At 35.5% G+C, this 21,561-nt stretch overlaps 1 protein-coding gene, 1 long non-coding RNA gene and 1 other non-coding gene across 4 annotated transcripts in view; 2 read left to right on the top strand and 1 right to left on the bottom strand.

The window, feature by feature from the left end:
* The window catches only part of UNC5C (unc-5 netrin receptor C), a 351,929-nt gene that overhangs the window by 183,711 nt on the left and 146,657 nt on the right, over nucleotides 1-21,561 (top strand). For both annotated transcript variants that reach the window (XM_038582098.1, XM_038582099.1), the window contains exon 2: nucleotides 16,748-16,969. In XM_038582098.1, coding sequence (XP_038438026.1) covers nucleotides 16,748-16,969 — 222 coding nt within the window. The remainder of the gene's footprint in view (nucleotides 1-16,747; nucleotides 16,970-21,561) is intronic.
* LOC119867243 lies at nucleotides 5,677-5,821 on the top strand. Its single transcript, XR_005382977.1, has one exon. It is a non-coding gene; the product is annotated as a U4 spliceosomal RNA (small nuclear RNA).
* The window catches only part of LOC111093628, a 44,908-nt gene continuing 35,518 nt past the window's right edge, over nucleotides 12,172-21,561 (bottom strand). The window contains exons 5-6 of the long non-coding RNA XR_005382833.1: nucleotides 13,388-13,492; nucleotides 12,172-12,608 (exon numbers count right to left, since the gene is read on the bottom strand). This is a non-coding gene — a long non-coding RNA (uncharacterized LOC111093628). The remainder of the gene's footprint in view (nucleotides 12,609-13,387; nucleotides 13,493-21,561) is intronic.

The raw sequence follows: 21,561 nt of genomic DNA on the forward strand, positions 1-21,561 counted from the left end.
TTCTTCCTTTCCACAAATCGTTTGCCTCCTTTATATTTGTAAAGATTGTCAACTCTTATTTCTTTTTTGGAGGTTTGATAAAACAGAGGCCTTGGAGAAAAGAAAATGGATATGGTTCAAAGAAATCCATCTCCTGTAACAAGAGAAGACAGAGCTGTATCTCCTCAGTGCCCCTCAGCTCTGTCCTACCTTTCCACAAATAACCCTCCTTGGCCTCAGTTTACATTCATTCTTAGTCATTATTTATATTATAGATACTCTGTAGAAGCACTTTATAGGGGGACAAAATGCAACTGAAGTTATTTCTGGCTCAAGAATAAAAGCTAGAAGTTATTACATTTTGCAGTGGAGTCGCACTAGTTATCTTTCAGTTTTTTCCTTACATCTTTTTACACATTGTCTTAATTTGTTATTACTTATTTGACAATAATTTTAACAGTGCTAATATCTCATTCGGTGTTGCAGTTAGCAATTTCCAAATTGCTCACACATATTTTATGCCTATTGTGTTTTATTATTCCTCTCCATATGGTGGACAATGATCTGCTAAGTCTGTTTCCTTTAACTTGGACAGTAGCTTTTCCAGGTGATTTAAACCAGTTATTATGAATATGTGGGTTGAATAAATTAGAAAGTAAACCAAATAAAAAAGCAATAAGAACATATCATTTAATCTCTTAAAAGATGCAGCGTGTGTACAATTATATTAAAAGGTAGCATTTATATAGTTCCCATTTTGACCTTTAAGTACTAAATTGATGTTGGTTCTCCTTGAGAAGCTTCACAGAGCTTCTTCATCAGATGATTCTTCATCCTTCTTCATCAGATGATTCTCTAAGTCTGTTTTGAATGTTAGTCAAAGGAAATTACTGCTACTTGGGGGCTGTGTGAACTTTGGACAAGCTAGTTGACTTTTGCTTTTCCATCTTCACAGTGATGGAGATAACAGCATTACCAATGGTGCTGTGAGACCTATAGGAAGGAATAAATCTAAAGTACTTAGTGGGGTACCTGGCCTTTGTAAGTGCTTTAGAAGTATTTGTTATTTTTGTAGTTGTCTTGATGTTGTCACTAACAGTACCATAAGAGAATCATGGACAGTGATTTGGTAAATCAAAGCTTTCACATTATTCAAGGCAGCATCACTTAAAAAGCACAGTGTTACCAAACCAGTAGTACCTAGATTCCTTTCCCAGCTTTTCCATTTATTAGATGGATGGTCTTGGGAAACACACTCAAACTTTCAAAACCCAAGTTTTGGTCCATGAAAAATATAAGGAGGGGCACCTGGGTGGCTCAGTGCTTGAGGATCTGCCTTTGGCTCAGGTTGTCATCCTGGGGTCCTGGGATCATGTTCTACATCGGGTTCCTTGCAGGGAGCCTGCTTCTCCCTCTGCTTATGTCTCTGCCTCTCTCTGTGTGTCTCTCATGAACAAAAAAATTTTAAGAAAGAAAAGCATAAGAACTTTATTATAAAAGTTGCATCCATAGGGTAGATAAAAAATGAGATGGCAATATGATATCATTAAATAATTTTTAAAATAGTTTCATAAATAAAACCTCCTTCACATCTTCTTAGACTGAGTCTCTGGCTTTGAGCAAGTAATGGTGGAGCCCATCATTAAATCTCATTCAATCTTTTGCCCTAGAGTTTGAGTACCCTGGATCAACAGCAGATGGTATGTGGCTGATCTTTACATTTTTAAATAAAATAAAAAGTAATATTTCCTGTTAATTTTAAAATGTAGAAGAAGGTTTAAATTGGCAACGTGACAAGTTTTAATTTGATCTTAGCAGAGAAAATACCTTAGTAGTGCTGTATTTCCAGTTTTATCTCCTTATTTCCTTTGATCTTCGTTTTTGTTTTCTTCTAAATACGTAACATTATTAATAGTGCTGCTTAACTCTGAGGACTGACATAATTCGAAAAACAAACTTATTGGGAATAAGTTCAGCTACACTAGTTGGTTAATCCTTTTCCATTTTTGTCAAAGAATTCATTTATAGACCCCAACAAAAGTACTTCCAAATATAATAGTACTTTTCTTTTTTTTTTTTTTTTTTTTTTTTTTTTAGTTTAGCTGTCTTTAAATGAGACCAGAGTCTTTGGAATTTGTTGTTTACTTGTAAACTTCTAACAGTGTTGAAGCATTTGTCATATTTCAAGATGTAGTCGTAGTCTTTATCTGAAACATCAAGGTAGACCTAGGTCGTGAAAGAGTTTTTATTTTATAAAAATAGCTTACCTCTTTCAACTGCATGTAAAGATGGCAGGCTAGGCTAAAGTGACAAAGAATGCCTTAAGGGGAACTTTGAATGAATAACTTTGAAGGAAAACTATTTTCACCGAAGACTTGTCCAGATTTAATTAGTTACGGGGGTTAGAGGCAGAGAGAAAAGGCCAGGAGCCTAAGGGGATTTTAGGAGTAAAGTGTCAAGGAGAAGTGAGGTCTCACATGGAGAAGGAAGTGTTGCTACTTTAAAGTTTAATAATTTTGTAACCCAGTGTCAAGTATTGTGATTTCCAGTGGCAGGGGAGGTGAAAATGTGAAACATTAACCAACCCTGTACCTTGCTGGAGGTGATTCTTACCCTGTCTTCTATAGTATACTGGGTATATGCTCTTTCAAAACAGTAAATTTTGGAAGAATGCCATTTGCTCCATCAAAAGCGATAAAAAGTGGGGATATTGGTTCATAAACAGTACCCTCGCACAATAAGTGAATTAATCATTTGCTGGCAAAGTCATGAAATGTGAATTTATATCTCATGTGAATTTATGTCACATATAATTTTTAAAAAGACCCACACATGGATCCAGAATTCAATAACCAGAACTAAAGATAACAATGATATTAATAAAGATTGTGATGCTTGTTTGTTCCTGTTTTAAACATGTGCAGAAATTTTGGTGTCATGCAAACATTATTAAAACCATAAATGTGCAGGGGTTGTTAGTTGTTAATGTTTCTATTTTTAACATTGGATGTTAGCTTATCCTAAACATTGTAGGACAGTGATTGGAACATAGTAGGCATATGATAACACCAACTTTGGCAAGTGATGGATCAAGTGAGCCAGAGAATTTACTATGAAAAGCGGTAGTCAGCACAAAATATATGCATACATATTTCCTTTTATATTTTATTCCTATATCTGTATCCACACATATTTGCACATACATAAATAACCACATAGAGAAAGGTCCAGAACAAAACACAGTTGGTAGAATTGGGGAGTGGGAGGAAGCTTGAGGAGTGAATTTCCATTTCTGTTTCTTTATTATAGAATTTTAGCAACTAGAACAAATAAAATTTAAAATGTGCAATTTTTATAAATAATAACATCAAAAAGGCAATAGTCTATGGGGTAGCTCAAAAATAAGAAGATAAAATAAATTATCAGGTGAATTAGAAGGGAGTATTGAAATGGTGCTACAGAACTTACATAATCAGAAAATACATACCAGAGCCATGAAATCTTGAGATTGGTGTGGGATGTCTACTCCTGCCACATAATAGTCATGAAATATCAGACAAGTCACTCAGACTGTCTGGGCCTCAGCTTCCTCTTCTATAAAATGAGACAGTTGAACCAAAATTCTATGTAGATATTTAACTATGCAACAAATGACTTCTCTACAGCCATAATCAGTACTCACCCATGGTGTCCCCACCCCCCAGTTCTCATACAGCCATCCTGGCAGGGAGACAGAGCACAAAGAAATAAAACAATTCTCTGAGTATTTCTCCCCACCATCAAATTCCTGGCCCCTCTCCCACAGTCCCAAGCACAGTCATGATGGAAGCATAGACTTCTTGACTAGAGGACTTCTAGAGAGCTCTCACATTTTCAAATCTCTGCTCTTTATGTGTATGGTGTACTCACACCATGGATTTTTGTTCACACAGACTTACTTATCACCCTGTCTACCTAGCTACACTTTAAAAAGCAGTGGATCATTGGGAAAGTGACCAGGACCAGCACCGAGGTCCCAACTCACAGCCGTGTTCCTTTTACCACCTCTTGCTGACTCCTCTAAATCAGTCCCTGAAAGCAAACCTATTTTGAGAAGTGATAAGGTGCATGGTGTTGGCATAATGGGATATTATTAATGAGAAAGTACAGTCTGAATTTTGTTTATAAATTTTGCCAAAATTTTTATTTTTTTAAGATTTTATTTATTTATTCATGATAGAAGAGAGAGAGAGAGAGAGAGAGAAAGCAGAGGCAGGCGGAGGGAGAAGCAGACTCCATGCAGGGAGCCCGATGTGGGATTTGATCCCGGGTCCCCAGGATCACACCCTGGGCTGTAGGCAGCGCTAAACCGCTGTGCCACCGGGACTGCCCAAGAACGAGGACTCTTAAGAGGACGGTAATACAACAACTAAAGTTTTATTTTTCACAAAGTAGGAAAATGAAGAGTATTCACTTCTGCATTTGAAAAAAAATCTAGAAACTTACAGTATTAGGGATTTATGTATCTTTTCATCAGTTTACTCAACAAATGCCATTTTTTGGTCCTGCTATGTACCAAATATGGCTGGGTGCTACAGATTCATGAATTGATTACACGTCACTGTATTTATTATTTTATTTTATTTATTTTTTACTTTTATTTATTCATGAGAGACACACAGAGAGAGAAAGAGAGGCAGAGACACAGGCAGAGGGAGAAGCAGGCTCCATGCAGGGAGCCCGATGTGGGACTTGATCCCAGGACTCCAGGATCATGCCCTGGGCTGAAGGCAGTGCTAAACCGCTGAGCCACTCAGGCTGCCCACGAAACTGTATTTAAATAGACTCTCTGGGGATCCCTGGGTGGCGCAGCAGTTTAGCGCCTGCCTTTGGCCCAGGGCGTGATCTTGGAGACCCGAGACCGAGTCCCACATCGGGTTCCCGGTGCATGGAGCCTGCTTCTCCCTCTGCCTATGTCTCTGCCTCTCTCTCTCTCTCTCTCTCTCTCTCTCTCTCCTCTCTCTCTGTGTGTGTGACTATCATAAATAAATAAAAATTTAAAAAAATAAAATAAAATAAAAATAAAAATAAGTAGACTCTCTGTGTAGTGGAGTGCAGAAAAGGTCAAGTGAAATGCAATGAAATAGCAAGTCATATTGTGCAATGTTAATACAGAGAGAAAGCAACAAACCCATGCTGAATGAGTCTTGAACAACTTCATGGAGGGGTTAAAACTTACAATGAACTTGGAAAGAAGAATAGGAACAGCACAGGCCAGAAAGGATACTTCTGGAAGATTAGAAGTGTTCAAGTGTATTTAGGAAAATGAGAGTAGCTCAATATCCACAACAGCAATATAACAAAAAACAATACAAATAGTTATCATATGTGAAGATCTATCTGTGGTCAGCTCCCTGCTGAACCATTCCTATTGCCTTATTTCATGTACCCCACACACTATCACCACATTTTTTTGCCTACCCATTTTATAGACATGGAAACTGAGATTAGGTGAAATCTCAAAAGTCATACACATAGTAAAAAGTGGTGCTGAGACTCAAATCCAAGTCTGTGGGATCCCAAAGTCTATTTTCATAGCAATTACCCAATTCATAGTTATGAGAACACGAAGTCTGTGTTCTCACCTGGACACAGAAAGCCCTGCATCCATTTATTCAGAAAGTATATATTCAGTTCCAAAAATTATAACAAGTACCAGGATTTGCACAGTGGTGGTATTGTAACCAATGTGGTTTATCTGAGGCGTGATTATTGCTAATTGAAAACTTTTCCCTATAATAAGCACCAACTATTCAAAGATGAATATGAGCCAGTTAGTTCGCTATAAAACTATTATAAAATGCAGTGTTAGAAGTATTTGTAAGGCCCTAACAAATATGAATGTAGGACTAGGGGAGAAATAGGCTCTAGGCTGGCAGAGGCAGGAATGGCAGAGAAAACTTCCTGGAAGAAATGATGCCTGAGCTGGAGCTTAGAAGCTGAAGAGGTGGCGGTAAAAAAGGAGAGGAGGGTCAGTGAAGAGAAAGTGTAGAAACTGCATGTTGTGTCCAGAGGACAGTAGATGGTATGTATTGCTGGAATGTAGAGAGGTCAAGGAATGGAGTGGTAAGAAAGGAAGGTGGGACGGTAGGCACACGTTAGATCATGGAGGAGCTTTTATATCATATTGATGAGTTTGCATTTATCTTATAGGAAATGAGGTTTGGGATTTTAAGCAGAGAAGTGGCTTAGATCCTGCTTTAGTCAAGAAGCAAAAGATACCGACTATGAGGCTTTGAAAGTGTTCTGGCAAGAAATGATGATGGCAGTGGAATCAGAGAAAAAGAAGCAGATTCAAGAAACTTGTAGGCCATAAAACTAGTAGGATTGTTGATTGTTTTTATGTTGGAAATGAGAAAAAGGAAAAAGTCAGACAACTCTTATTTGTGTAGCTTGGGGGAATCCTAGGAAAGATCAAGATTTTATAACTTTAAAGTTTCCTATATTCATGAAATCCATTATGGATATATGGAGTACTATATATTTCGGGTGTATTAATAATTATTTCACTAGATTTAAGGGATAATTTCTTCATTCCAAAGACACTAAGAGTTTCTAATAGCATGTGGAATCTGAGATTATAGTTTTTTAATGGTTACATTCTAAAAACTAAATTGTGTGTTCTCATTACAGATCAATATTATTTTTAAGTCTTAATTTTATGGCTGAACATTGTATGCATATTGCCATAGATTTTATTTTCATAGTTTCCAACATTTTTAATTTATTTATTTTTCTTAATCTGGTGACATTTGTCTCCTTTGCTGTTTCTTCCTAGCACTCAGATATGTTCAGTTTCCTTTACATGTGGATTTTGAAATTCCTGGAAGCTGGGTTATGGATGTTTAGTTTTTTCATTCTGTCATTTTTCACATACTTGAAAATTTCCATTAAGGGGCAGCCCCAGTGGCGCAGCGGTTTAGCGCCACCTGTGGTCCGGGGCGTGATCCTGGAGACCTGGGATGATGGAGTCCTGCCTTGGGCTCCCTGTATAGAGCCCACTTCTCCCTCTGACTGTGTCTCTGCTCTCTCTCTCTCTGTGTGTGTCTCTATTAATAAATAAATAAGAAAAATCTTTTAAAAAAAGAAAATTCCCATCGAAGTTAAAAAAATATAGATTTTTTTGATAAGTGTAAATATATAGACATATATTCAAGATAATTTGAATTATCATAATACTTTACTATGGAGAAGTAATTCATATTTTTCATAGTTCTTGTAGCAAATAATCAATTTTAGATGTGTTCACTTCAATTGAGGAAAAATTTTAGAAGCTACTAGATATATGATGCAGCTGGACAACAGTAAGGAATATAAAAATGACTGGGACTCTCAAATTGCATTAAAGGATTTTGACAATTGAACAATAAGAAACAGTTATCTCTGGGAGGATTAGAAGTAGATTTTCAATGGCATTGAGATAGGCAGTGAAGAGTCAATATGAAATAAGACATCATGTGCACAGCAACATATGCATGTGGGAAAACATTTACAAAGCTACCTTAGTGTGGAATATAGAATCATCAACTTTAGCTTTGGTGGAATGGTGGTAAATGAACTGAAAACTGAGTAAATTTTTGGCCTTGTTCTGTTGAACACAAAGTTTCCAGCAGAAGTTGTTATGATTCCGCCTTCCATTTAGATATGGGATAGCTGGAATTGAGAAAGAAAGTCAGGAGCAAGTCTGCAGCAAAGCAAGTCAGTAGTGTAACTCTTGTAATAATCCATTTACAAGTGGTATGGACTTCACTTTAAGCAGTGGCAATGAAAAGGAGAATAGAGTTTGATGGTGAGAGAGACAATATGGAGTTGATATTCTTTGTACACGTAGATGAATTGGACCTGACAGGGAGGCAGTACTCCAAGCATCTGACTGTGAGAACAATATTACAATCAGAAAAAAGGAGTTTAGTCAGAAAGAGAAGCTAGTTTTAGAAGGAAGATATTCATCTGATGTTGATGCTAAGGATAGTGTTGAACAAAATAAAGTATTCCAATCCCATAAAGCTTTGAGTTTTGTGGGAGGGAAAAAGAAAAGAGGCAACTAACTTAGCAAACAAGCTGATTTGAGAGTGATAGATGATAAAGAGAAATCAAATAGAATGATGTGTTCTTGAAGAAACACATCAAGAGATTGAGATTGGGTAACCAGGAATCTCCTTGTGCAGGAGACGTGTTGAGCTGAAGCCTAAATGGCAAGAAGAAGAGAGATATTTTCTAGAGGAATGAAGAGCTTCTACAAATGCCCTAGGGTAGGACTGATTTTGATGTGTTCAAAGATACAAATACTGTCTGTCTTCAGAGTGGTGAAAAGGACATGAGGGTAGGAAATGAGACATAAAGGCCAGCAGCAGTCAGATCAGTTGGGTCCTCATTGGCCTTGGTAAGGAATCTGATTTCATTCTTGGTCAATGCAAAGGCATCACAGATTTTAAGAAGCAAGGGATGGAGTGGAAGATGGTGTGTGTGACATGATCCGATAATTAAAGCCAAAGTTGTGGATGGGATGCCCAAGGGAGAAACTAAAGGAGAGAACCTCGGTAAGACTGACTGTACTCAAACAGCACAAAACATAGAGAAAGGTCAAAGATACAGGATAAGAAGCAGTCTATTGCTAATGCACAGTTCCCAAGAGAGGAGAAAGTTTCAAAAAGGAGTGAGTAGTACAATGAAGTCAAGTGTCAAATGAGGCCGGGAGGTTGAGGAGACACAGTAATTAGATGCATCATATTTTCCACACACAAATGTTTTAGATTCAACTTTGCTTACTTAGTGAGAGAATATATTTAGTCAAAGGCTGTTGTTACATGTCATGATATATGACATTAATACTTGCATAGAAGATATATATAATTTTTTAATGTGAGGATGGGATCCGTATAATTTTTTAATGTGGGGATGGGACCACCTTCTAGGTATATATATTTCTATTATATTTTGAGTAAGGATTTCTTCTCATTATTTCTGTTGCTAGACTAATTCCTATATACTTCTATCTTATCATATAGGAACTTAATTAGGAACAATAATTCAAATGGAAAGGAAAAAAGAAAAGAAAACCTTGAAGTCCATGCCAGGCACTGGACTAGGTATTGGTTATGCAGAAATGAATCAAGATAAGCACTGTTCCTAAAGCTCTGAACTTGCCTTTTAGTGGGGAAGAAATAATAAACAAGGAGAGTAGAGAGCAGTGGGAGATGATATAAGGGACTGAAGTCCAGGATTTGGAGGTGCGGAGGCCTTCAGAAGAAAGGATGTCTGATAACTGAAAATTGAGTAAGAGTTACAAAACAGGGTGGCAATGTTGTGGGAAGTGTGATGGCTAGTTTGATTTGCCGCCTTGGCAAGGCCGTTACCGGGTTATTCAAATACTCATCTAGGTGTTGCATATTCTTTCTTTCTTTCTTCCTCCCTCCTAACAAGAAAAAAAAAGGAGAGGCGAGGAGAGGAGGAGAGAGGAAGAGAGGGCGAGAGAGGAGAGGAGGGAGGAGGGGAGAGGAGAGGAGGGAGATGGAGAGGGAGCGGACTAGTACAGTCCCTTAAGAGGAAAGGGACAAGGAAAGGAAAGGAGAGGAGGGAGTTCTGATCTTATATCGTATAACTCTTACTCGCGACGACTATATCTCCTATCATCTCCTATCCTTTCCTCTCCTCTCCTCTCTCTTCTTCTCTTCTCTTCTCTTCTCTTCTCTTCTCTTCTCTTCTCTTCTCTCTCTTCTTTCTTTCTAAAAAGTGGCATCATTCTATGCAGATTGGTCAAAAACTTCTTTATTTGCTTAGATGACTAATGATTGCCCTTCTAATTTAATACATACAAATCTGCTCCTTATTTTTATTGGCAAAAGAGTGGGACATATCATAATTACCTAACCATCCCTCAGTTGATTTTTAGTTGTTCTCATTCAAATAGTTAATTCCAGCTGACTTCTGTTGAAATTTTTCATTTATTTTTTAATAAACAGTGCTGCAGTAAAATATTTGTGTACCTATGTATATATGTACAATGTCTATTATATATACATATATAATGTATATCCATAATGTATATGGATATATTCATCATAATGTATATAGATACATATCCATACACATATCCATATATATGCATATACATACACATACACGTATATACACACACACATACACACACACCTATAAATGCCATTATGTCTGTAAGATACATTCCAAGAAATGGGATAAACTATTTGGAGGTGTGCAGAGATTTAATTTTTCTTATATTGTCCATTTTTCTCTACCATGGTGCCAGTTTATACTATAGCCAATATATGCAGAGGCACATTTCCCCTACTCCTCATCAACCATACAATATATTTTAGCTAATCTGATGAGCAAAAATAACTTACCATCATGCTTTACATTGTTTTTATTAAATTAATTGAGAAAGGGAGTAAGTGTATTTTTGAAAACATTTTGTTTTTTTTAAATATTTATTTATTTATTTATGATAGACACAGAGAGAGAGAGAGAGGCAGAGACACAGGCAGAGGGAGAAGCAGGCTCCATGCCGGGAGCCCGATGTGGGACTGGATCCCGGGACTCCAGGATCACGCCTTGGGCCAAAGGCAGGCGCCAAACCGCCGAGCCATCCAGGGATCCCCTGAAAACATTTTCTAAGAGCATGGTATAGACCATGTAGCAGAGGTAAAGACTGTAGGTAGTAAAACATTTAGGAAGACTTTATATTAGTAAAATTCAGGGATCATAAAGGCTTAAACTGGGGCAGAGAAGGTGCCTCTCTTTCACAAGTAAGTGCATCTCCAAATAGCATGTTGACTCCATGTCACCATTAATCATGTCTAGCATGATTTTTAAAGTATTTCTTTAAAAGAAGAAAAAAAAAGTTTTTTTTTTTGTTTTGGAGTTGGAATCATGCAGTACCTCCAAATTGTGTAATACATTTAAGGCATTATGTATTCAGCTACTTAAATTTAAATGATGAATCCATTAATATGTTGCTTGAAATATAGACCATAGTCTTTGTCTTCCAAAGGATATTTTAATCAAAATGTTAAAAATAAGCTAGAGTCTCATTCAAATAGTTAATTTCAGCTGCCTTTTGTTGTAATATATCATGAATTATCTCTCTGATGGATGGGCAGCCAAATGCAGATAAAATTAGCTTTGCAGTCATTCATTTTAAATTGCTCTTGAATCATTTGGAAGTAAATTCCATTTCAGAAGAATACGCTTCAGGTCTCAGACAAAGAGATAATAGTCCTATATTTTATGATATAAGCAATAATAGTTTAAGTCTTATGATTCAGAAATATAGAAACTTATGTATTAAGTTGATGAAAATTAAGGCTTGATACATAGCAATAAAACCAGCAACCTAAGCCTCCTAGATTGATGTTCATAGCATAATATTTTCCTGTCAAGATTTAGGTGGAATGAAAGTCTATAAAAATAATACATGTTACAAAGCTTTCTCTTCTTGTATATAAATGGAAAAGCAAAGGCTATTTAACAGAAAAGGAAATATTGAGATTTATCTCATAATAAGATAAAAATGGCAATATCAATATTGGGTAATGATAGAAAGTAGAAAATTAAGTCAGGTGTTACAGAAAGGTGAAATGAATAATAATGTTACATCTAAATTGAAAAGGCAATTATACTTTTAAGTTAATAGTGAATTCAATGTACAGAATAAAACCAACTTTGGAAAATTTACTTTGTTAATTTAAATGAACTCCATGCAGGACACTTGTTTAGCGATTTTATTAATCAAGTCATATGACCCAGCTAGCATAGTGCATCCATATCGGCATCTGGGGTTTGCCTTTATACAACATATAATAATTTGGGATAAATGGTATGTTGCCAGAAATAAGTTCATTGTCTGAAGTTGCTGTTCACAAATTGAGTTCCCATTATCTCTCTGAAGATTTCAGGGATCTCTGGTTATTTATATTAAGAGATAAAGTAGTAATAGGATGCACTCACTGATCTCCCTGCTGAAAAAAAACGAATTGTTCTTTTATAGCTTCAAGTTTTGTAGCATGTCCTTAATAGTGTCAGAAAGCCGGTTTATTTGGATAGTAAAATGAATTCTACGCTAGCAGATGATCTCAGTAAATAGTCTATCAACTCAAGGTAGAATCTCAAACCTTGTTATCTCCATGTATTGAACTTCAAAATCTCAAACTGTATTATCCATGTATTAAAGAGTCTTCTAGTGCCCTGAAAGATTTAGTTTCAGTGTGGTGGGGATTTTACTTGTTTTCGATTAGACACATGAATGGGCACTGGAGTACATCCAAAGGGAAAGCCGTGAACAAATAAAATTGCACACTGTCCCTTGCACACCATTGCAAACACACTTCCTTAGAGACCTATTTGAAGACTGAGTTTTTCTCTGGAAAGCCATGATTCATTTGGAAGACATCTAATCACCATAAGAAGCTGGGGAATAGCAAGTAAGTTCTAAAACAAACATCCACTACATAATTTTAATTCTCAGATTTTTCCGTGAAGTAGAATGTTTGGTTAACTGACATTTTAGACAGGATCAATTTTGTGGATACGTGACCTGTGCTGTCACACAGGACTCTTCATTTAAAGTTCATCTGAAAAAAATAAAAATAAAAAATAAAATAAAATAAATAAAAATAAAAATAAAATGTTCATCTGTCACTGTTTCAGAATTCTTAATACAATGAGAATCCCCAAATTTTCACTCTGCATTAGGCCACACAAATTTTGTATCCTGTCAAGTTTGTAGACCTTACTACTGTTACAACCTCTGGTATTTGTAAATTCATATGAGGTACTATGAACTCTAAAATATCTTGTGAACACTTTCTGAATGATCACAGTTGCCATTTGTGTAATATTCATGCTTTTATAAGATTGTTATTGACCTTCCTACAATGTGCCTGGCACTGTGGCAGACTTAATGTAAAATAAAAATGAAAATTACAATAATTCCTGCCTTCAAAACAGCTTTCATTCTAGCATTGTTTTTCAAAAGCCAGAAATATTTAACAATTGGTAATAGTTGCATAAAACTTGTTACTAAAACTGAAAAGTAGATCCCTCCATATGTGTGCAAGGCAAATGTATACATAGTGCAGAGGAGCTAAGCATTCATGAAGAGGTATTTGTAGATGCTCATTTGCAGATGATCATTTTTTCCTTGTTAAATACATGATATTTGGAGATAATAATTTCCCCTGTTAAATACATATGGCTGTAACCATGTTGGATATTTAAATACTCATAAGTTTTCCTTTATAATTTTGATTGAAGAGAAACGACTTGCTTGATTTTCAAAACATACTCTAGAAAAAAAATTAAGATGAAATTCCATGAAAAGACAATTTCTGAAATTAATGCTGATACTTACCATTGCTGTCTAGAGCAAAGAAAATATTGTCTTAGCATACTTGACCGCATGGTGGGGGATATTGTTTAGGCCATTTGACATGGTTGGGCATGGTATCCAGGCCACCTGTTGGAAATGAAGAAGAATTTCCAAGCAGAGCTAGGATAATCATTATCCCACTGATAAACATTCCATTCCCATTTTGTCAAATTACCCCATTATACTTATCTTACTGTCTCAGGGTCTTGAAAATTATCTTTATCATTCCCATCCCCTGAATTGAGTATTAGAAGTAATGTGCCATATTGCCTAATGTTATTTTATCTAGGCATAGACTTAAACACTGTATGTGTATTATAAGAAATAGTAGGAAACTAATATGTTGTCATTGGTTAAGGCATCTCCCCAGATCAAACTTAAAAGATGGAGTTTATGCAAAAACTGGAATAATATGTAAAAGAAACACTGGATTTACCACATGATGAAAATGTTTCAAATGATGGAAACCATTCCTTAATAAGTTGCATAGTAAGTGTTATTTAACAAACACCTTGAAAAATCAAAAATTTTATGAAACTTCAAACCAAGACAGAATTATTTCTTTTCACTGATAGTAAAGTAAAAACTCACAATTAAATACAAAATTAGTAAAAAAAAAAAAAATAAAAAAAAAAAAATAAAAAATAAATACAAAATTAGTTTGTCCATACATCTCTTTTTTAAAAGATTTTATTTATTTAGTCATGAGAGATACAGAGAGAGAGAGAGAGAAAGAGAGAGAGGCAGAGACACAGCAGAGGGAGAAGCAGGCTCCATGCAGGGAGCCCGATGTGGGACTCCATCCCGGGTCTCCAGGATCACACCTTGGGCTAAAGGCAGCGCTAAACCGCTGAGCCACCAGGGCTGCCCTACTTCTTTTAAATACATTATTAAATTATTACTATTTTTTGCAGCACTTAACGGAACCCTTTTTGAGTTGAAAACATATGTGTGACTTTCCCAACTTCCATTAGTCTCCCCAGTAGTTTACAGTAAAATAATCAGAAGGAAGGAGTACATGCTTTTGGCAAGGAAGAGTAATCAATTTTTAGTGCCTGTCTTTCTGTAGGATGTGAATACATAAGTATTTGGCTACAGGTAAAGTAGTATACAGGAACGTGATATTTTACAATCATAATTCCTTCTAAAAAAAAATCTCACTTTCTGAAATGATGACTGAAAGGAAAGCTTTTGATATCTTACAAACTTAAATAAATACATTGTTACAAAATACATACACCTTTCTATATGCATAAATATACAGCAGTATTTTAAAAAATTGAATCAACCCTCTGCCTCCTTGAGTAATAGTAACAAAAAACAACTAACATTTTACTGAATTTGAGTCTGATATCTATTATCACATATAACAATAAGTGCATTGGAGGAAAAAATAACAAAAAGTGAATAAGGCCTTCAAGACCTCAACTTTATGTTGATGGATCTGTCGATACCTTACTTCCCCGTTCCTTTGCCTTTCTGTTTTGAGTGTTCCTGCATATTGATTAAAGAGGCCGAAGTTGATGGAAACAAGGTTATTCTTTAGTTAGCTGACAGTTTGGATCCTTGATGTTCAACAATGGAAAAAGCAGAAATGATGCCCTGCCAGAAGCAAGCAAATTAAGGAAGTGATAAAGCCAGCTGCAGGAAGCATCATTTACATCCCAGTGTCAGAAATTTATAATTGTGGAGAGCTTTGAAAGCTAGCTAGCTGTGTCTGTGATGCAAGCAAGCGAATTTGTACTGCAGAACATATTGGCAGAAATCAAACTTGGGTCCTCTTCCACAACTATCCTATGAGCTAGATGGAAAAAGTGCCAGGCCAGGTTTCTTAGCAGACCAATGTCCATTTTACTAATGGCCATATCCCCAAACAGGGCAACTAAATGAGTGATGAAATGAGTTCTATGGTAATATATGCCCAACCAGTCTTTACCCATACTGTATCATGCATTTGCTACTGAATGTGTATACTTTTAAAGAACTTGTAAAAACTTTTAATTGTGACCTCACCCCTTTAACATTACATATTAGGCTGGGGTACTTAATCAACTTACAGAATGAATAATAGTTTTGCTCTCCACTATCTGTCATGGAAGAAAATTATCTGGTCTCACTTAATTTCAGTGTATCGGAAAGCCTTTTTACCTTGACTTTTGTGAAATATGATAGTAGGATTTTCTGTGCACTTTTTAAATTTTCTGTTTCTATTTGGAATCATAAAGAACCCACATTATGAAAAACATACCACGAAGTGTACAAATATCTCAAGTGGTTTTGGAGTTTTGTTTATTCAGTGGTTTTGAAACAGGAGAGTGGAAGCAATATATTTGATGATTTTCAGTGCTATAAAAAACAAGATTATTGACTATTGTTCTTCATGATAATGCTCAGTAATATTCTAATGAGAATAGGTTTGACTAGTCATATCATACACTTGGTATTTGAGGTGTAGTTTCCAAACAAGACCAAACATCATTGGTAGACTCGAGGCTCTACTATCAATCTACTATTGACTGATAATATTATTATCTATATTTGCAGTGCTGAAAATAATTCTGAGCTTAGTAAATATTCATTTTGATGGAATGAATATGTCATGCAATGGCATCTTTTGAAAATAAAGATAGATTTGAATCTGTACCTAAAGATCATTAATTTCTTGTTCCTCATGTTCCTTCTCAGCTTCTTGCAAAGAACTTAATGTTTACCTATGAGCCTTATATTTTTCAAACAGATGTTTCTAATGAAATTGTTTTTGCTTTTGTCAGCTCTCAAGAGGAAAACTGTGTAGTGGGAGGTATAGTACTATATTGGGAAGATCACAGTTTTTGAGTGAGACAAACCTGGGTTTTGATTCAGTTCTGCTATTTACTATATGCATGCTCAGGGCAACATATTCATCTTCTCTGATGTTGAGTTTTGCCATGTGTAAAAATGAGAATAACAACCAAAATATTAATTGAGCAATCAGTCCATAGACCTAATGTACTGCCAGTGCATAGTGGCCACACAAATCCTTAATTAGATTATTTATGAGTCACTGTTTTTAAAGATTTTATTTATTTATTCATTATTTTTAAAGATTTTATTTATTTATTCATGAGAGACACACAGAAAGAGAGAGAGGCAGAGGCAGAGACACAGGCAGAGAGAGAAGCAGGCTCCATGCAGGAAGCCCGACACGGGACTCGATCCCGGGTCTCTAGGATCACACCCTGGACTGAAGGCGGCGCTACCCACCCAGGCCACCCATGAGTCATTATTTTTAAATGAATAGCAAGTAAATGGCAAGTGGCTACAATGATGTGAATGTTTTCCTCTTTCTTTTTGTTTTGCCAGACGACGACTTTTTTCATGAACTCCCAGAAACCTTTCCATCTGATCCACCTGAACCTCTACCACATTTTCTTATTGAGCCTGAAGAAGCTTACATCGTGAAGAATAAGCCTGTGAACCTGTATTGTAAAGCCAGTCCTGCCACCCAGATCTACTTCAAGTGTAATAGTGAATGGGTTCATCAGAAGGATCACATAGTAGACGAGAGAGTAGATGAAACCTCTGGTGAGTTTTCCACTGCATTTTTAAGATTCACTTACTACTTTGGCATGTTGTCACACAGTTCTTTCAATTGTGAGAATAAAAGTATTTATTATCCTTCGGCAAAAGTTTTGGTTCAGTTTAGGTAAGATTTAGTGATCTCATTCCATGCAGTGCAAAGTAAAATGGGATGAATAAATCTTGACTTGATTCCTGATGGACATAGTTCATACTTAAAAAGATAAAAGAAAAAAATGAATAGACTGAGTGAATGGCAAGTGCTGTAGTAAAAGACGAATTTCACTCAAGTGTCACTTCTGGTGTCAGGCCTAAATATTCTGGAACATATTTTTAAACTATTTGTAAACGTTGCAAATTCAAAGTATCCTGTGACTTTAACTTATATCTAAAAATATATCCTAATTATCTAACTCTTACTTAAAGTTAAACTGAGAGTGATTGAAAATAGTGAGAGTGTGGGATCCAGGAAGAGGTGAAGGGGTGAGTATAGCCACCATCTGGGAGGGTCTTGATCAGATTATCATTATTCCTGGCCTGGTGAAAACTCCTGACTTTATTGCTCTGTAAAAATTATCCCTAACATTTAAATACTAAAGGCAGAGAGAAGATAAAGTAGAGTTTATTAGATCAGCTAAAAAGTAAACTTTCTTAAGAGCATCTTTTTACTTTATGATGGGTGACTTAAGATAGTTGTGGAATCTCCTAGAGTTATAAACTAGAAAGATGTGTATCATTTTATAGTGGTTTAAGTGCTTATGCTCTCTAGTAGGGAGAAGAACAATTTGAATTTTCAGATCCATTCTAGATCTATGATCTCATAGTATTAAGACATATAATTTGAATATTCAGATTTCACCAATCAACATTTCCAAGCTAAATAGGAATCATTTAAATATCTTTATTTTCTTTCATAAATATCTCTACCTACCAAGATAGATACATGTTTCCAAAATCTAAATCATAATTTGTATTTATATCCAAATGTCAGATTAACCAAGAACAAGCAGGGACCAGCTCTTGAGGGAGATCTGTGGTCCCTATCTCTAACAACACAAAGCACTAATAAAAACCTCATATTGAGGTGATGGGACATAAAGAAATGGAACAGACTGTGAGAAGACAGAGAAAAGGCATCTTTTAGGAAAGCATGTGAAGCATATACTGATATAACACAAATGGTCTTAGAAAATCAGGTGGCAGCTCTACATAATTGTTTGTCAATTTGTGAATCAGTATGCTCACTGCATGCAATCTGATGGCTGTAGAAATAACTAGGTACCCAACTGTACAATAGCTTACTTTGGGGAATTGTCTCACCTCTCGTTCTAATTACTCAGAAAATAACTCCACCAGATGTCTACCTAACCTCAAGTGAATTAGTATTATTTGTTTCAGCTCATTTACTTGTAAAGATTTCAAACACACAAGTTTTAATGGTAAGAGGAAAAAAGAAAGCATCTCAAAAGCTAAGATGAAAGTCACAAACATATTTAAGCTTGTCTTTATAAATTAATGAAAATGTCTATACAGAAGGATGAGAAGTAAAACCAAAACTGCTCTGACATTGAGCTCCTCTGCCAGCTTCATGCTATGTTGGTCATATATATATGTATGCGTGTGTGAATATATATATTTTAGTAAGAAATCTCCCTTCTTAAAATACTATATTTTTTATTTCCACATAAAATTAATATTGCATATATCAGTTATTAAAAATACCTTGTAAAAGCAGCCATAAATGGAAATATCTGGCATGTTTTTATTCAGATTCAGGGTGGGACAGATAAGAGCTAAGGATGGAATTGGGAGCTTCAACACTTGTACAGAGCTCCTCAGGTTCATGGATGGAGTGGAATGTAATATACCTTTTTGCTGTCTTTCATGTTCATCCAAAACTTTCAAAGAAAACCAGCATCCAGACAAATGTATTACCTTTCAAGTTAGAAAAAAGATAGAGATGCCCTCAGATATCAATACTAACTGTTATGTTCTTAATATACTAGCCTGTGCAATTAGGCAAGACGAATAACTGAAAAAATATAAAAATTGTTTTAAAAAGTGGAAAATGATCATTTTTGACCAATAATGTGATTTTGTATATCTGAAAAAAGTGAATTTTTATTTTTTTAAGATTTTATTTACTTATTTGGCAGAGAGAGAGCAAAAGCAGAGGGAGCGGCAGGCCAAGGGAGAGGCAGAAGCAGACTACCCATGGAGCAAGGATCCCAATGGGCTCAATTCCAAGCCCAGGACCCTGGGATCATGACCCGAGTCAAAGGCAGATGCTTAGCTGACTGAGCCACTCAGGTGCCCCTGGGAAAAACACATTTTTAAATTTTAAAAATTGAAAAAAAAGTCAAGAGAATATAGAAAAGTGTCTGAAAAAAAGATTCATATGACCCATCAACTTTTCTTTTATAGGTAGCCAGTCAGAGTATAATGGAATAAAAGATATCATTTACAATAACAATGTAAAAGAAAATATGTATGTATAAAGTTAACAAGAAATTTGGAGAATTTTAGAAAGAAAAACATTAAATAAATGCTACTCAGAGTAAGAAAAATGCAAGGAAGATAAGTGGAAAACTTATCTTGTTCTTGGGTAGAAAGACAATATTTTTTAAATATTTGCTGTTTATAGGGGCACCTGAGTGGCTCAGTGGTTGAGCGTCTGCCTTCGGTTCAGGTTGTGATCATGGGGTTCTGGGATTGAGTTCTACATCGGGCTCCTTGCAGGGAGTCTGCTTCTCCCTCTGCCTATGTCTCTGCCTCTCTCCTTGTGTCTTTCATGAATAAATAAATAAAATCTTAAAATATATATATTTACTGTTTATAAATGAATCCGCAAGTCACCAACATTGTATGAAAAGTAATTTGTGAAAATAGCTAGAAGATTTCTGAAATAAAAGTATAATGAGGGAACTCCAGATCTTTATAAATATATTGTAAAACTAAAGAAGTGAAGAGTTTGATCTGAGCAGAGAATAAGACATACAGATTAATGGATTAAAATAGGGACCAGGAAATACTCAGTTAACTTACAATGTGTTAAGATGGTTTTTCAGTCCATAAGGTTTAAGGCAGTTGGAAATTAAATGAATGGATGAGTGAATGAATGAACTAATGAAGAAATACATAAAGCTTGGATTTTATCTCATTTGTTAGAATAAAATAAATTCTTGATGTTAGGGTTTAATGTCATTATCATTAGTATCACCACCACCACCATCATCATCACTAACATCAGTAGAAGAAAATTTTGGAGATTTGTAAATTGATTGGTTGGTTGGTTTCAGTGGTGGGCAAAGTCTTTTTAATTAAGACAAAATTAAGAAGTCTTATAAGAAAGCATTCTCAAATTTGAATATCCAAAGCAAGTAAACCACAAAACCAAGGGACAAATACACACAGGAACATATCTGTGGACATACATTAATCCAAGGACTGATTTATGTATTACTAGTTCTTAAAGTATATTTAAGAAAAAGATCAGCAACTGAATGGAAAACTGAGCAGAGGTTGAACATGAAGACACAGGAAAAGAAATGCAAATTGGTAAATAAGCATCTAAGATGTCAAGATCAAAACAGTAAAGAGTGTTGGTAAAGGAATGGGATAGGGACTAGCTCATTCTTTGTTGAGGAGATTATAAATTGGTACAAACTTTTTGAAGGCCAATTTGGAAATACCTACCAATATTTAAATGCATACACCCTTTCACTCAGTAATTACAAACTTAGGATCTAAAAAGAAGATTCCAAATGAGCACAAAGACTAAACTGCAAGGTTGTTCATTGCACCTTTATTGCAGAGACATATTGAGGACTGTTGTCCCGACATGGATTATTGTGATGCTTTTTACAATAATGAGGTTTCTCCATATGTGAGGCTGTAGAAAAATCTCTCACATAAAATTCGAAGTGAAAACAAGAGTACAGAACACTGCATGTAATATGTCCTCATTATGTAAAGGATGCACATATATTTTTGTAGGCATTGGGATGTTTTGGAGAAATATGCAATAGGCAGTTGACAGCTCAAAATATGGGTTGATAGGAGATTTCTTTCATAATAAGTTTAGTTTTTTACCCAGTCCTGTGAATGTGTTATTTTCATAATAAATAATGAAACCTGGAAAAAAAAAAAAGGCCAAACCATTGTATTGCATCTCTTTACCAGTTATCATAAATCTCCAATCTGAAAAAGTGTTGGTGGGAAATTTGTGGGCTTCTTATATTAGAGCTCTCTGCTTTCCCATGAGTTCAGAAGCATTATACATGGAATTTAAACTGAAGTACTTGGTTTTGGAGATTTTTTTTTCCCCCTGAGGTTGGATTCACTTGCAACTTTGGTTCTCAACTCTTCACTTAGTAGTCTGACTATAGTCTTATTGGGGATTTAGTGGTTCTTAACAGCAAGAAAGGTTAAATGCATCAAGTCTTGAAATATATTACAAATCAGACAAATTTCTTGACATTTAAAAAATCAAATTGGTTCTCAGATAAAGCAGGAGAGAGAGAAGTCACTGCAAATGAGGTCTTTTTTCATAGATACTCTGCCTTAGAATAATAATATTTGGAAGCATGTTCAGCGGC

This window comes from Canis lupus, chromosome 32, assembly GCF_011100685.1.
Source record: "Canis lupus familiaris isolate Mischka breed German Shepherd chromosome 32, alternate assembly UU_Cfam_GSD_1.0, whole genome shotgun sequence".
Taxonomy (NCBI): domain Eukaryota; kingdom Metazoa; phylum Chordata; class Mammalia; order Carnivora; family Canidae; genus Canis; species Canis lupus.